This window comes from Gigantopelta aegis, chromosome 11, assembly GCF_016097555.1.
Source record: "Gigantopelta aegis isolate Gae_Host chromosome 11, Gae_host_genome, whole genome shotgun sequence".
NCBI classification, from domain to species: domain Eukaryota; kingdom Metazoa; phylum Mollusca; class Gastropoda; order Neomphalida; family Peltospiridae; genus Gigantopelta; species Gigantopelta aegis.
The window spans coordinates 2,750,488-2,766,477 of NC_054709.1; the positions used below are offsets into that span (position 1 = coordinate 2,750,488).

Sequence of the window (15,990 nt, forward strand, 5' to 3'; positions counted from 1 at the left end):
CGTAGACAACTTTCTGCTGTAACAGCTTCTACGACTGTTCCGTTGCTATAGTCTGAGTGTTCTTACAACTCGATTCTTGTCGTATATCCCATTAGTTGTTAAACCTGAGCTCACCAGTCGTAAGTCGTGATTTGGGGAAATTACAACGGAACCGTCGAGTTGGCCAATTTTCTGCTGACAGTTGGTAGTCTGAGCCAGCATAAAACACCAAATAGTGTAGATTGAACATTTGCTGAGGTCTCGTTAAATAAATAGTTTTTTCCTATCCTTTCTTCTTGACCATGCGCGATAGCAGCTTTAAATTTAGCACGGAAATCTCATTGTCTAGTAAACTCGGCTTCTTCCTCTTTATGTTGTGCTGTAACTGAACAAGCCAATAAAGAATTAATGGCCTGGTATTACACGTGACTCGACAGAGGCCTGGGCAAAACGTCACCCCAAAAGACTGACGGCGTAAGGCGAACGGTATCGGATTCGGTAACCGTATTCACGTGGGACGCCCTTTAATTAACAGACTACGGTAACCAGGATCCTCGTTATGAGACGCACAACTGATGTTATATGGTCTCAATCCATAATTAATTTTTTTCGGTTTGTCTTAATGCAGATTTTATTACGGTCTCAATCCACAATTTTATTTTTCTGTCTGTCGTATTGTAGATGTTATACGGTCTCAATTCACAATTTTATCTTTCTGTCTGTCGTAATGTAGATGTTATACGGTCTCAATTCACAATTTTATTGCTCTGTCTCTCTTGATGTAGATGTTATACGGACTCAATCCACAATTTTATTTTTCTGTCTGTCTTAATGTAGATGTTATACGGTCTCAATCCACAATTTTTATCTTTCTGTCTGTCGTAATGTAGATGTTTTACTGTCTCAATCCACAATTTTATTTTTCTGTCTGTCGTATTGTAGATGTTATACGGTCTCAATCCACAATTTTATCTTTCTGTCTGTCGTAATGTAGATGTTATACGGTCTCAATTCACAATTATATTGTTCTGTCTGTCTTAATGTAGATGTTATACGGTCTCAATCCACAATTTAATTTTTCTGTCGATGCTTCATAAATCAATGTGATCTAGTGATGTCATTAAACAAACAAACTTGAACTTTTTCTTCATGCAGGACATGTAGAACAACAAACATCCAGACGTTTACACTTCCAATTTATTAGGTGGAACCTGGATCGTTCCTCAGCTCCATCGTGCATTTTGTTTATTTACATATACGTTGTATGTATCATGTAGTTGTCTGAATTAAAAAAATATATATATGTGTATGCGCGTGTATGCGCGCGCGCGTGTGTGTGTGTGTATATGTGTGTGTGTGTGTGTGTGTGTGTGTGTGTGTGTGTTTGTGTGTACGTACGTACGTACGTAACGTGCGTACACACACAGAGAGCGACACACATATATACACATATACATACATACATACATACATACATACATACATATATGGAAGCTTCAATAGCTCAGAGCGTATCGTGGTTAGTCTTGCAATTTGCGGGCGATTCAGTGCCACAGGTTCGAGTCCCAGCAACGGCATGGGACAATTTGTGAGGCCAGAAAGGATTTAATTATCCCCTGCGCCAGTGCGTTAATATCTATGTACGTAACAGTCAACCTCGACATACATACAATATATAGATATTCATACATCAATACATACATACATATACATACATACATACATACATACATACTTATTTATTTATTTATTTAATAATCATAATCATAATCATATATATTATTTAATCACAGCTTGGGTGGCAACAGCACAGGTGTTTGTTGTTGTGGGGTATTTTAAAAAGAAAGAATAAACTCTCCTCAGTGGACACTAATAATACCGTTGCCGTTAATCGAACTGTGTTACCTGTGTGCCAACATCACGTTTTACTGATTTACAACTGCTGAGATTTTGTTTTCTAATTTAAAGAAGAAACGGGAAAATCGACAGGAACATTGATAAATTCTCATCAGTGGAAATAAAATAAATCTTGCTGTTGGAAAAAATAATAATATATATAGCCTCTGTGGCAACATCATGGTTTTTCTTATTTAAAACAGTACAGCTTTTTTTCTAATTTAAAAATGAAACAGGAAATCGACAGGAACATTGATAAATTCTCATCAGTGGAAATAAAAGAAATGTTGCTGTTAATAAAAAAAGAGTAGATTGTGTGGCAAAATCAGGGTTTTTTCCTATTATAAGGAAGAAAGAGAAAAATCGATAGAAAGATGTTCCCGGTAAACGTGGTTTTTAAAATGTTTGTTAAACGTGGCAAAGCTTTATCGCCAAGACTGGTGCGATTAGCTCTGGTGACAAGATTCTTTTGACTAATTGCAGGAGACATCTCACGTTCTCAGTAAGAGAATAGTTGTTCGAGGTTTTTGCCCCCTTTAAAGGTACTTGGTCATTTCACAACACTCGCGTTTTAAGGTTGAGCTATTTAGTAAGAGAATAGTTCTTTCGAGGTTTTTGCCCCCTTTAAAGGTATTTGGTCATTTCACAACACTCGCGTTTTAAGATTGAGCTATTTAGTAAGAGAATCGTTGTTTCAAGGATTTTGCCCCCTTTAAAAGTACTTGGTCATTTCACAACACTCGCGTTTTAAGATTGAGCTATTTAGTAAGAGAATCGTTGTTTCGAGGATTTTTCCCCCTTTAGAGGTACTTGGCCATTTCACAACACTGTGTGGTATTTCTGCTTAAAGTATAAGTTTGTTTTATTTAACAGTTTTTGATTTACCAGTCGTGCGGCACTAATTGTCACGGGAAAAAACATTCCAAAATTAGATTCGATCCTCTGACACAGGTACCTCAAGGTAGTACTAAACCAAATAACGTCCGGCTGGGTCAAAGTTCGAGGTCCACCGAACTTTTGATAGAGAAGTGAACACCACAAGTCCTGTGATTGGTGACATATGTGAGTATGTGAGTATGCAATTTTATTTCGTCTAGTACCACTGTGTCAAGTAGCCTTGTGCTTGAAACTTACATGGGGTACCTGTAAAAAAAAAAGGACTCGAATTTTGTGCGGAACTAGGGTAGTCATAGACGCTACCCGTTATCTCAGAAATGAGCAGCTTGACCCCCAAATTTTTCTGATTCACTTTAAGGTTGAGGGGTGGTAGTATTTATATCCGTGGCGTTTATGTCGATTGATACGCTGCAGGTAGGAGTTTTAGCCTCGTGTTACTATTGTCGTCTATGGGATTTGATTTGGTGGTGTACACCCTTCAATCAAGCGCTCTACCGACTGAGTTATAAGCTACATACGGCCCATTGTTTGCAATACCCAGGCTTTCACTATCACGAATAGTGGCGTAGAAAGGGGCCAAAAAGTGTGTGTGGGGGGGGGGGGGGGGGGGGGGGCACACTTTTATATTTACACTTTTACACTACTATAAAGCAGATATGAAGTAAAATATCTCAAAAGTGGGGGGTACATGCCCCCCTCCCCCGCTTTCCACGTCAGTGACGAATTTCATCTAACAAAGAGCAGAACGGGTGCCACTTAATGTGTGTTTTATTTACTCATAATTTTGAACTATTTTTCTGTGTGTGTTAAATATTTCTATGTAAGATATTATACACTGCAAATGTGAGTTTATTGGAGCGTAGAAAAGGAACTAAACTAAAGAGAACTGAGCAGAAAACGAATGAAACAAAAACGGAACAGAATAGAAGCAAAACAAGAATATAATTTAATTGAATAAAATTGAATCGAACTGAACTGAAAGATTCTGCATGGAATGTAATGTTCGGGACTCTGAGTTGACTTGCTGTTACTCGTTAGAACACGAACATTGGAGTGCAGAAATAAATAGAAAAAGTAGAACCCCAATAACAAAGAAAGAAAATCCTCCATAACAACACCCACCAACACAACCACCCCACCTACCACCAAAAAACCCATGAGAGATTTAAAAAGAACTATTACAAAATAAAGACGCAAATAAACAAATAGACGAAGTAGAAGAAACAGAACAAGTAGAAAAACACAAGAAAGAGAAGAAAACAAATTAACATATCCTCTTTTCCCTGTTGTATCTGTCAACGTCCTCTATAAATTTTGCTCATCAATTATACAAGACTACGTCACAGAGCCGCCGTTCGCCGATATAATTGGATTTTCCTGCTGATCACGAAATGACAGCATTCTGACGCAGGCTTTACACAGACATTAAGACTTGTCATCGAATAAAATATAGAAATAATATCGCAATTCTTTTTTCTATCTTTGACTATGGATTATGTCGTCTTTAAGAAGCTACGGTGCTGAATGATTCATTAATTTGTCTTTACTTTCGACCAACATCTGACTGCGAATTTGAAACCAGTACGAATGCGTATTGGCATATTTTCATAAAAGGCTTTACTTGGCTTTAGTCAACGAATATTCTTTCTGGGCTTTATCACAGTTTGACAGAAGTTTTAATAACTCTTTTTTTCTGTTGTTCCAACTTTTTGGCGCTGTTGAACAAACTTTTAATTGTAATTTTCTTTCTTCTTGTTTTTTGTTTTTCGTCGATAGAATTGTAGTGGGGTTTCTTTTTGTTCAAATACTTCAACTATCCAATGCAATTCTTTGACGATAATAGAAGTGTAATCATTATAGTAAGGGTTCTTTTCCCACTTTGACACCAACATGATTATTATGTTTAATCGTTGAAAATATTTGACGGTAATTAATAATAATTATTTTGAACTGTTTCTTTTCTTCCGCTCCTTTGCTTGGTCGGATTTTTTTTGTGTAGGTGTCGTTGTAAGTGGGTTGTTTGTTTTGCTTTGTTTCATTGGGGGGGGGGGGTTGAGGTTGACGCGTTTAACAATGTTTTTTTTTTTCTTTTTTGATTTTACTTTCTTCTTTTGATCATCAATAGAATTGTAATGATACTGTTTACTGTTTTTACTTAATTGTTTAATGCCTGTATCGAAAAAGGCTCGGCTTCTGTAATGATTATCATCTTCACGTGGGCTTTTCCCTTTAAATGTTTTAAACATGCATTTAGATTCTTTAGACTAACACTTACAAATAGTTTTAAGAATTATTCTTAAGAGTTGGGAATTTTTTCACTACTATATAACGCCAACATTATTTTCAATGGTTTAAAACAGTTCATACTAATTAATAATATTGTATTCACCCACCCCCCCCGGCCGTTTTCAGCTGGCACGATTTAAACTTTATTTTTCATTATCCTAATTCTTTACGCTTGCTATTTAAAAAAAATAAAATTAAAAATTAATTCAGATGATTTGTGTGGAGTCTAATATAACAGGAATTTTAATTCGTAATTTTCAGTTGTTTCAACTCTATCTAGTATTATCTAATACCATTTTAGTTATTATTTCTATTCTTAACAGTTTCAACATTTGGGCGCTATTTAACAGAATGTTGAAAACAAAATAATTGGTTCAGGTCTTTGTAAGAATTATAAGCCATTTTATGACTAACAGTTTCAACTCTGTACATTTGTAACGGTTATCCATTACTTATTGAAATTATTACTTTCAATAGCCAGACTCTATTAATCTATGTAATAATATATTAGTACATTGTTATTTTCAACTGCTTTGAAACTTCAGCGCTATTTATGTTTTATTGTTTGTATGATTTGACTATTATTGTGTTCTTCACAGTCGTTAACAGTACTAACAGCTGCTTTTTTTCCTTCTTTTTCTTTTTTCACTTTTTTTTTTTTTTTTTTTTTTGCCGTGAACATTTGTTTGGAATGTTTAGCTTTTCCCCCCTAAATAAATAATTACATAAACCTTCTTCCTTAATTTGTGTAAAAAACAAAAACATGATGGACTTCTGATCACCAGGACGGTAGGTAAAACATATTGGGCCTGGCCTTTGGGGGGGGTTCCAAAATTTTGACACCGTTTTTTGACTTGTACGGGTTCAAGAGTGGGTTTCAAGGGTAACTAGGTAGTACTAAACCCAAAAAACTCGGCTGGGTCAAATTTCGAAGTGCCACTGGGTGGAGGAGTTAGTACCACACACCCATGCCAGCGGTGCAAAATGTTGAAAGTCAGTCAATAGACCTGGCCACTGTTCTCTGGTCCTCCCTTATCAAAATGTTGAAAGAACGTATATGGAGTTGATCCACCCCCCACAAACAACAACAAAAATTGTCAATCTCTTTAGGAAACAATGTTATACAATTTTATTTCATCTAGTACCACTGTATCAAGTAGCCTTGGAGCTTGTAAGACGTACAGAAATACACTGAATACTTTTAGCAAGGCGATCAGTAAAAAGTATCTCAGTTGCACGTTTTTACTGGACAAAAAAAATCTACATATTAACCATCGACCGAAAATGTTTTCACTGTTTTACAACTGAGAGCCAGGCCCTTTAACGCCCAAGCCGGAGTAGAGTAGAGCGTCGTCGTTTGCTATGGCTCGGCGGGTAACAGCACCCATATTTTTATGTGGATCCCGCTGGCCCCGGGGGGTTCGGTCGGTCGGTCGAATTAGCGTTTCGGAGCGCTAGTCTCTGGGAGATGACAAAGGGTCTCGATGGGTGTAAATGCATGTAAATGCATGGCGACGAGGACTCGAGGTCTCCGCTGATGGGATTGATTGTTAGAGTGTGTAATTCATGCATTGAAAATTGATGCCAACTGTTTTTCGAGGTCACACCGCCAACTCGGGGGTCAGGGCGCTGGGTCAGAAATCAACACCAATCTCCAGGCGTAATGGACTGTACAGATTGGACTGTTGGCCTCGCCCGGTCAGAGGTCTTATTATAGGCTATCCTAGTTCTATATATTATATACTGTTTGTACCAATAAGCAAATGTTTACGGTAATAAAGAATTGAATTGAATTGAGTCGCGATTGTTTTATTTGTCCTACGTGTTGCAGAGATCGTAAGCATATTCTGAGGTGACAGAAATCGTGAATATATATGATATTATTGTTTTTGTAGGGGGGATTGGTTCATAGCAAGAAAAAAATGTTCTGGTTAATGATACCTTGGAACATTTTAAAATACAAACAGACAGACAGACAGATACGTACACAGATACAGACAGAGAAAGAAACAGACACAGAGAGAGAGAGAGGAGAGAGAGAGAGAGAAGAGAGAGAGAGAGAGAGAGAGAGAGAGAGAGAGAGAGAGAGAGAGAGAGAGAGAGAGAGCGAGATATAATAGATAAATAAAGGGATGAATAGAGAAAGGAGATATAGGAGGGAGGGAGATTATATATATATATATATATATATAGAGAGAGAGAGAGAGAGAGAGAGAGAGAGAGAGAGAGAGAGAGAGAGAGAGAGAGAGAGAGAGAGAGAGAGAGAGAGAGAGAGAGAGAGAGAGAGAGAGAGAGAAAGAGAGGCAGATATAGAAAGAGAGAATGAGACTGACTGACTTGGATCCATAATTCAATAATTATATAATTTTGTTTTAAATATCGATAATACGTTGCATTTAACGACTGTATAGCTGGTCGAATAAAGTACTTTTGGGGACAAATTATTATATTATATTATATTATATTATATTATATTATATTATATTATTTTATTTTATTTTATTTTATATATTCCATCCAATATTTTGCTGTGTCAGTTAGTATATTAACTGCCGTGAGAGTATTTCTTTAAAATAACAATATGTGGGAAACATTTGCGTTACTTTCATTAATTTGCTTTACTAAAATCATTTAATTATTCCAGTGTTTGCAAAGTTTAAAAAATATATATAATAATAATAAACTTCTTTTATTTATTTGTATTTATTTATCTAATAAATTTTAGAGAAAATTAATAATGGTATGTAACCTAAAAATGTCTTCGGACTCTATTTCTCGAAAAAAATATCTGTGTGTGTGTGAGAGAACGTGAGATATTATCGCCATTTTCGGGGCAAATTGTCTCCACTTTGCGCCAACCTCTTCATTAACGGCACACGGAGGCACAGAAGGTGGTGCCATTTTATGCGACCGGCGCACAAAGAGTCAGCGCGAGATAATAAGGGTTAATTGGTTGGACTAACGCCGGGTCGCCATCCACGCCGCAGGTACATCTTGTCGATCTGGAAAAGAAAACCAACCTGGCAGACGACAATCTAGTGAATCGCAGACGACAAACCGGCAAAATTCAGACGAACTGTTGGTTACAAAAATAATAATAATAAAATTCCGCAGGAAGGACGTTCAAGGATCCTAGTTAAAGAGACTATCCCCACATTGTTAATACAGATGTTGCCGGCTAACAAAAGAAGACGTTTGTTTTGTTTAACGACACCACTGGAGCACATTGATTAATTAATCATCGGCTGTTGGATGTCAAACATTTAGTAATTCTGACTCGTAGTCATCAAATGAAACCCGCTACGTTTTTCCTAATGCAGCAAGAGATCTTTTATATGCATTTTCCCACAGACAGGATAGCACATACCACAGCCTTTGACCAGTTGTGGTGCGCACTAGTTAAACAAGAAAAAAAAACAATCGGTTGAATGGATCCAACGAGGTGGTTCGATCCTACGACGCAAGCACCTCAAGCGAGCGCTCACCCGACTAAGCTACATGTAAATCACGATCGCTCGATACGCGGTCGGTTTGGGCTAGTTCTCGTCCCATCAGGTGCTCCACAACTGGTATATCAAAGGCCGTAGTAGTATGTGCTATCGTGTTTGTAGGATGGTGCACATGAAAGATGCCTTGCTACCAATGGAAAAAAAACAAATGTGGCGGGTTTCCTCTCTAAAACTATATTTCAGAATTACCATAGCGATGATTAATAAATAAATTTTCGCTAGTAGTGTCACACCAAAACAAACTTTAAACTATTTTCCTGGCAATTGTTTCATCTTTAACTTCCTAACAGATAATGCACAAATTGGCTCAAATCACGGACTTGGTGACCCCTGAAAAAATGCTCAGTTCCCTAGTCGACTGGGAAGTAGCCCCCCCCCCCCCCCCCCCCCCCATCACATACGACAATAAAAATACGCCAATACAATAAAAATTAGTTTTTGAAAATCAGTACACCAAACTAACAGTAAAACATATTGGTCTTTGTGCGATAGTTTTGATGTTGATGTCGATGTCGATGACGACGACGACGACGATGATGATGATGGTAATGGTGATGTTGATTGTGTGATTTTTACTTTTTAAATAATTTATCACATAAGGATATATTAGTTTTTTGCTATTAAGCTATTCTGCTTGTAGATGAAAAGCATGTACTTTTTATTTTAATCTCTCTTTACAAAGTAAATACTTCTAATCTTTTCTTTTGTTTTCATTTCTTTCTCTGTTCTCTTTTCTTTATTTTCTTTCTTTCAATCTCTCTCTCTCTCTCTCTCTCTCTCTCTCTCTCTCTCTCTCTCTCTCTCTCTCTCTCTCTCTCTCTCTCTCTCTCTCTCTCTCTCTCTCTCTCTCTCTCTCTCTCTCTCTCTCTCACTCACTCTCTTCTTTTTTTATCCTTCTGTACTCAGCAACATTTCTTTAACGTGGGCACATTAAAAACACAAAAGAATTGTAAATGTCTTAAATACATTGTTTCGTTTGGGAATCGAAATCAATCGAGCGATAATTTGTGTAAATCTCTTCCCAAACACAGCAACGGTGAAAAGACCACTGAACACGTGCGATTGTTGCGCCAAGCCTTACGGAAACTGTCAAGCGTGCACAGGACGACCGAACACCAATCATGCACAAAAGAGCAAGTCATAATTGTTTGAATAAAGATCGATAACTCTATTCTTCGCCAGTTGGATGCCAATAAGGTTGCCTCCATAGAAGCGACCCGCCGACATGAGCTTAGCGTTCTTGCGACGTCTTTCAAGTTAGACAGCTACAAGCATTGAGCACTTGGAAAAATCTAATAGTTAATAGAAAAATATAACACGGCTTTCTTGCGGCGAGCCCGTCCAGTAAAAGAAAAGGGTCGAGGCAATATAGAGAGTTGTCATAATCGAAAAGGAGTCGAGTTTTAGCCCAACGATTTCCATCAGTTTCTGAATCTCGCTATTGAACGTGGCACATACAAATAATTGACTTAAAGGAGCGGTTTTTTTAAATTGAGATAATTATTTCAGCGTATTGAAGTGACAGACCAGACCCTAGTTTTTAAACACTACGGCGTATGTTTCACTATTAAAGTGACAGACCCTAGTTTTTAAACACTACGGCGTATGTTTCACTATTAAAGTGACAGACCCTAGTTTTTATACACTACGGCGTATGTTTCACTATTAAAGTGACAGACACTAGTTTTTAAACACTACGGCGTATTTTTTCACTATTAAAGTGACAGACCCTAGTTTTTAAACACTACGGCGTATTTTTTCACTATTAAAGCGACAGACACTAGTTTTTAAACACAACGGCGTATTTTTCCTTGTTAGAGCCGCCTTTTTGGAACTTGAAATAAGACTTCATAGATTTTATTGTTTAAAATATCCATTTCGGGACATTTGTTTTTTCTTTTTAACTTATTTTCGCCCTAATATCCAATTAAGGTTCAAGCAAGCTGCCCTGGGTATACAGCTCAGCTATCTGGGCTGTCTGTCCAGGACAGTGAGTTAGTGGTTAGTTGTTAGTGGTTAGTAAGAGATAAGAGGGTGTAGTGGTCTTACACCTACCCACTGAGTCGTTAAAACTCGCTATAGGTGGGAGCCGGTACCAGGCTGCGAACCCTGTACCTACCAACCTTATGTCCGATAGTTTAACTACGACACTACCGAGGCCGGTCGAACATTTCTTATCACCCTGGTGTTTCTAATACAATGAAATGCATGTTTCATATCATTAAAAACGCACATACCTCCCCCAAATAACGGTTATGGAAGTGAGGTTTAGTCTATATTTTGAGAGTATTTTTCCCATAGTTGTACGGGTTCCTATATTTGTAGGGGGCAGGTTGATTTGTGCACGAACTAAATATTATGCCCGAATCTGGATTACAACATTTATTCATAATTGCATTATTGCCAAACAGGTATATGCAAACGAATCGCCATGCATTTTTTACATGGATTACAATTAATATTGTGGGTAGAATAATGAAAATACATGGTGAAAGTATTCATTTTGTCCGAAATTTTCTCTCTTTTTTGCCCGAATTTGAGGATTTTCTCCAGGGGGGGGGGGGGGGGGGGGGGCAGTTCCCCCGTCTCGTACGTTTATGTATTTCCCTGTTTGAACGACACAAACTCTTGTTTTCAATTTTTCACGGGCTGAAACTATAGTCTGCGATTTGACGCGTCATACCTAACCCAAAATAACCAGGGGTGGTAATAAAATACTAATAAAATAGAAATCAGGGAGCGGGGGACGGGTCAGTTAAAAAAAAACAATCGTGTATTGTAATATAGAACCTTCTCCCTCTAGACAAAAGGGTCAGTTTTTAAATCAAAATTGGCATATTTCTTGGGTAATAACTCCTACTTTTCTTTAATTGATATTTCATTGAATTGTATACATGTATATAAAGGGTCTTAGTTTATGTAGTGGTTAAGCTATCGGACTTAAGGCTTCGCATCCCAAGAACCGGCTCAACTACTAACACACACACACACACACACACACACACACACACACACACACAGACACACACACACATCATAGAGAGAGAGAGAGAGAGAGAGAGAGAGAGAGAGAGAGAGAGAGAGAGAGAGAGAGAGAGAGAGAGAGAGAGAGAGAGAGAGAGAGAGAGAGAGAGAGAGAGAGACAGACAGGACAGACAGACAGACACAGACACAGACACAGACACAGACACAGACAGACAGACAGACAGACAGACAGGACAGAGAGAGAGAGAGAGAGAGAGAGAGAGACAGAGACAGAGACAGAGACAGAGAGAGACAGACATACAGACAGAGAGAGAGAGAACCAATCAATATAATGTTCTTGCACACTGTCAGTGGAGAAGGTACGCCAGTGAGACTCGAACCCTAAGCCCACATCGACACTACAGAGGCCTCGTTTTAACGCCATGACGTCTTCCAGCAAATTGGTTCCATAAACGGCACGAGCTGCGAAGCCGTACTCAGCGGCCCTCGGCAAATATTTACATATTTCAAGATGGTGCCAATTTGGTGGTTTCAAAATCACGCCATTGTTCCAGCGATTCTCTAAAAGCCGACAATCTGTCGCGCGAAACGAAGCGACAAAAATTCCCGCATGGTTTTTCCGATGTAGCTAATATGGTGCTCACTGGAGCAGGTGATGGGATCAGGTTATGATGATCCTGTCAACAAGATGGACACGTCTGCGTTTAACTCTTCGGGTTCTTTTGGACCAAATAAAACCCCGTTGTCGATAACGTTACAGGTAGTACTATACCAAATAACTTCCGGCTTGGTCAAAGTTCGAGGTGCACCGAACTTTTGATAGAGAAGTGAACACCACAAGTCCTGTGATTGGTTATAAATGTGAGTGTGTTGGTTGTAAAAAATAATAGTTTCATCTGGGTAAAATAAATGTGCAATTTTATTTCATCTAGTACCAATGTGTCAAGTAGCCTTGTGCTTGAAACATGTATGGGGTACCTGTAAAAAAAAGTACTCAAATTTTGTGCGAAACTAGGGTAGTCATAGACGCTACCCGTTATCTCAGAAACGAGCAGCTTGACCACCATTTTTTTTTTATTCACTTTAAGTGTAAGGGGTGGTAGTATTTATATCCGTGGCGTTTATGTCGGTTGATACGTTGCAGGTAGGAGTTTTAGCCGCATATGTTACTATTGTCGTCTATGGGATTTGATTTGGTAGTATACACCCTACAGGGGATTCTCCCTCCAAATACCTCTGAGAATATATCTCAAAATTTACGAAATGTTTGACATCCAATAGCCGATGATTAATGAATCAGTGTGCTCTAGTGGTGTCGTTAAACAAAACAAACTTTTAACTTTTTAACCCTCCAAATACGGGGCGGGACGTAGCCCAGTGGTAAAGTGCTCGCCTGATGCGCGGTGGGCTTAGGATCGATCCCCGTCGGTGGGCCCATTGGGCTATTTCTCGTTATATCCAGTGCACCACGACTCTGGTATAGCAAAGGCTGTGGTGTGTGCTATCTTGTTTGTGGGATGGTGCATATAAAAGATATATTGCTACTAATGGGGGAAAAGTAGCAGGTTTTCTGTCTAAGACTATGTCAAAATTACCAAATGTATGGCATCGAATAGCCGACGATTAATTTAATAAATTAATATGCCCTAGTGGTGTCGTTAAACTAAACAAATACATTGTACAATATTTCTGTGAAAGACTTCCAGTCCATTGCTTGTGTGTATTCAGACGTGCTATTAATTACGGACACTGCACAGAAATGGTTCTGAAGCATATACTGGGACGCGTTATAAAAGTGGCTGTCCTCTTAAACACGGGATAGGTCATCGGACTTGAGGCTGGTAGGTGATGGGTTCGCATCCCGGTACCATCTCCCACCCACAGCGAGTGTAGCGGACCAATGAGTAGGTGTATGACCACTACACCCTCTTCTCTCTCACTAACCACTAACCAACTAATAACTAACTCACTGTCCAGGACAGACAACCCAGGTAGCTGAGGTGTGTGTGCCCAGGACAGCGTGCTCGATGCAAACAAAAAAACTTAATGATTTTCTACTCTGACAATATCAATAATTCTATTTCAAATTGCTAGTAAATATATTTCATCAACCTCTGCTCTACGTTACAAAATCAAGGCATTATTGGTAGAAGACCACTGTTATTTGCGAATCTTCAGCTGAGATTTATGCATGCCAGCCCCTGACGTCCTAAATGCCCACCTGTGTTTGTAAAAAGAAAAAAAAAGATACAGATATTTTAATCTCAAGACAATTATTAATAGGGTCATAATTATAAAAAGGACTCATTTGAAATAGTGAATACATGTTTGTGCTACATTCGAAAATGTGTCCCCAAACTGCATGATTTTTTATGCATTTGTGATAATGTTCACACGCACACCCAACCAGGAGTTCGAGGATATGGTGCATATATTTATGAAGACTTTGCTCATCAAACCTTACAAACATCCTAATTTGAATAAAGGTTTAGCTTATCTCGATGTTCACAAAATCAGCTTGTTTGAAACTTAACCAAAATGATCGCGGCCCACTTTTGTCACAAGGAAAACCCGAAGTATGAATGCCAAGCCTCATTACAGCTAAACCGTTTGCACTCTTGGTGAAAAATGAATTGTCGTTTCTAAAAATAACTCCTTAGCTATCAAATAAGTTTATGAATTTGCTTCACATTTTAAATAATTACCCTTTAAAACATGGATCTATGCTAAAATAACAAGTGAACTATTTTCGCGACAAAGCACACGAGAGAGAGAGAGAGAGAGAGAGAGAGAGAGAGAGAGAGAGAAGAGAGAGAGAGAGAGAGAGAGAGAGAGAGAGAGAGAGAGAGAGAGAGAGCTAACTGTAACAAAACAACTTATTACCGATTCGAAGGACGTTCCCATAGTTGCGTGACGTCACTGAGGAACCTCCCCCAGGGCCGGGGCAATATGCCAATTTGTCGTAACAACAACACGCCTCCATTTTGGCAGCAGCTGTTTGAGAGTATCATTGCTTTATAATGACCACCATCTTTCGCTGGGTGTTTTATACGATATTTTAATAAACGTATCCACAAGGCGAATCGCTCCTTGGAGACTTGTTACAGCCTGGTTGCGCTGAGGACTTCGCGGCACTTCGCGGGCTCTGCAAGCCTCGGCGAGATGCGATCGGTTGACTAATTGGTTTCGAGGAACTCTTGAGAGACTCGGGTCTTCAAAATCTGTGATCATTGTGACTTTAACAGATTAAAGATGGCCGCCAGTGATAATTTGTTGTTCGCTATGGCACCTGATACAAGCTGAGTTTGTCATTTCGTAATTTAGATGTTTGCTGTTTTTGTAACACATCTTCGGATTCTTTCTTTTTTCTTTCTTTTTTTTCTTTCTTTTTTTTCTTTTTTCTTTTTCTTTTTTTTCCTTTATTTTTTCCTTATTTTCTTTTCTTGTTAAAATGTCAAACACGTTGTTGAAACATTCCCGTTTAAAGACCTTAAAATTCCCAAAAGGTTACCAAAGAAAACGAAAACAGGGCGGGTCTAACCTTAAAATGACTTGTGGGGGGGGGGAGTATTTTATACTAGTATTTTATACAATTTGTGTTATTGTTTTTTGGGTCTTTTTTTTTACTCTACTAGTTTGTTTTTTCTTCTTTCTAAAATGTCACACACGTTGTTATGCTAATGTAAGACTACCAACTGCCAACTTCCTGCTGTCTCGACTTTAACGACTGTATCTGATTAAAAAACGAATCGAGCCCGAAACGAAATTTAAAGAGTTAATGACTAGTAATAAAATAGGTGTCCTAAGAAAAGTCAGCAAATTAATTAAATAAATTAATGATAAATTTAAAAGACCATAGCTATTTGTATTAACATATACCACATCACTCGAGTTAAATATGCTTTATTATTATATCACAGATATCCCTATTTTAATAAATCGAAATATAGTAGTACATAACATTGTATAACAAATTATATAATGAACTTCAATTACTCTACTATGCCGAATATTATTGACTTATTGTATATATGTATTTTTGTTATATCCACTCGTTGTATTTCAGTATTAATGTATTTATATAATTTAACTATTCATATACTATATTATTTACTATTTAATGTTCTCCTGTAAACGCTGTCCTGTCTTGTCACATATTATATTATGTAATATTCATGTTTCCCCATATGCCGTTGCCTAACGCCCTGGGTGTAATAAAGTTCTGTTCTGTTCTGCCCGACATTTAGTGTTAGACTGAGCGCGCATCACAACTCAACGTGACGTCAAGTCGGTAGTGTGAGCGCATTCACAACTCAACGCGACGTCAAGTCGGTAGTGTGAGCGCATTCACAACTCAACGTAACGTCAATCTGTTAGTGTGAGTGCATTCACAACTCAACACGACGTCAAGTCGGTAGTGTGAACGCATTCACAACTC

General features: G+C 38.2%; 1 protein-coding gene across 1 annotated transcript in view; it reads right to left on the reverse strand.

Annotated features, from left to right (window-relative positions):
- Positions 1–14,783, reverse strand: part of LOC121385497 (ETS translocation variant 4-like) — a 49,227-nt gene extending 34,444 nt beyond the window's left edge. Inside the window, exons 1-2 of the mRNA XM_041516197.1 lie at positions 14,605–14,783; positions 9,027–9,142 (exon numbers count right to left, since the gene is read on the reverse strand). Coding sequence (XP_041372131.1) covers positions 9,027–9,142; positions 14,605–14,783 — 295 coding nt within the window. The remainder of the gene's footprint in view (positions 1–9,026; positions 9,143–14,604) is intronic.
- Between the last annotated feature and the right edge of the window lie 1,207 nt (positions 14,784–15,990).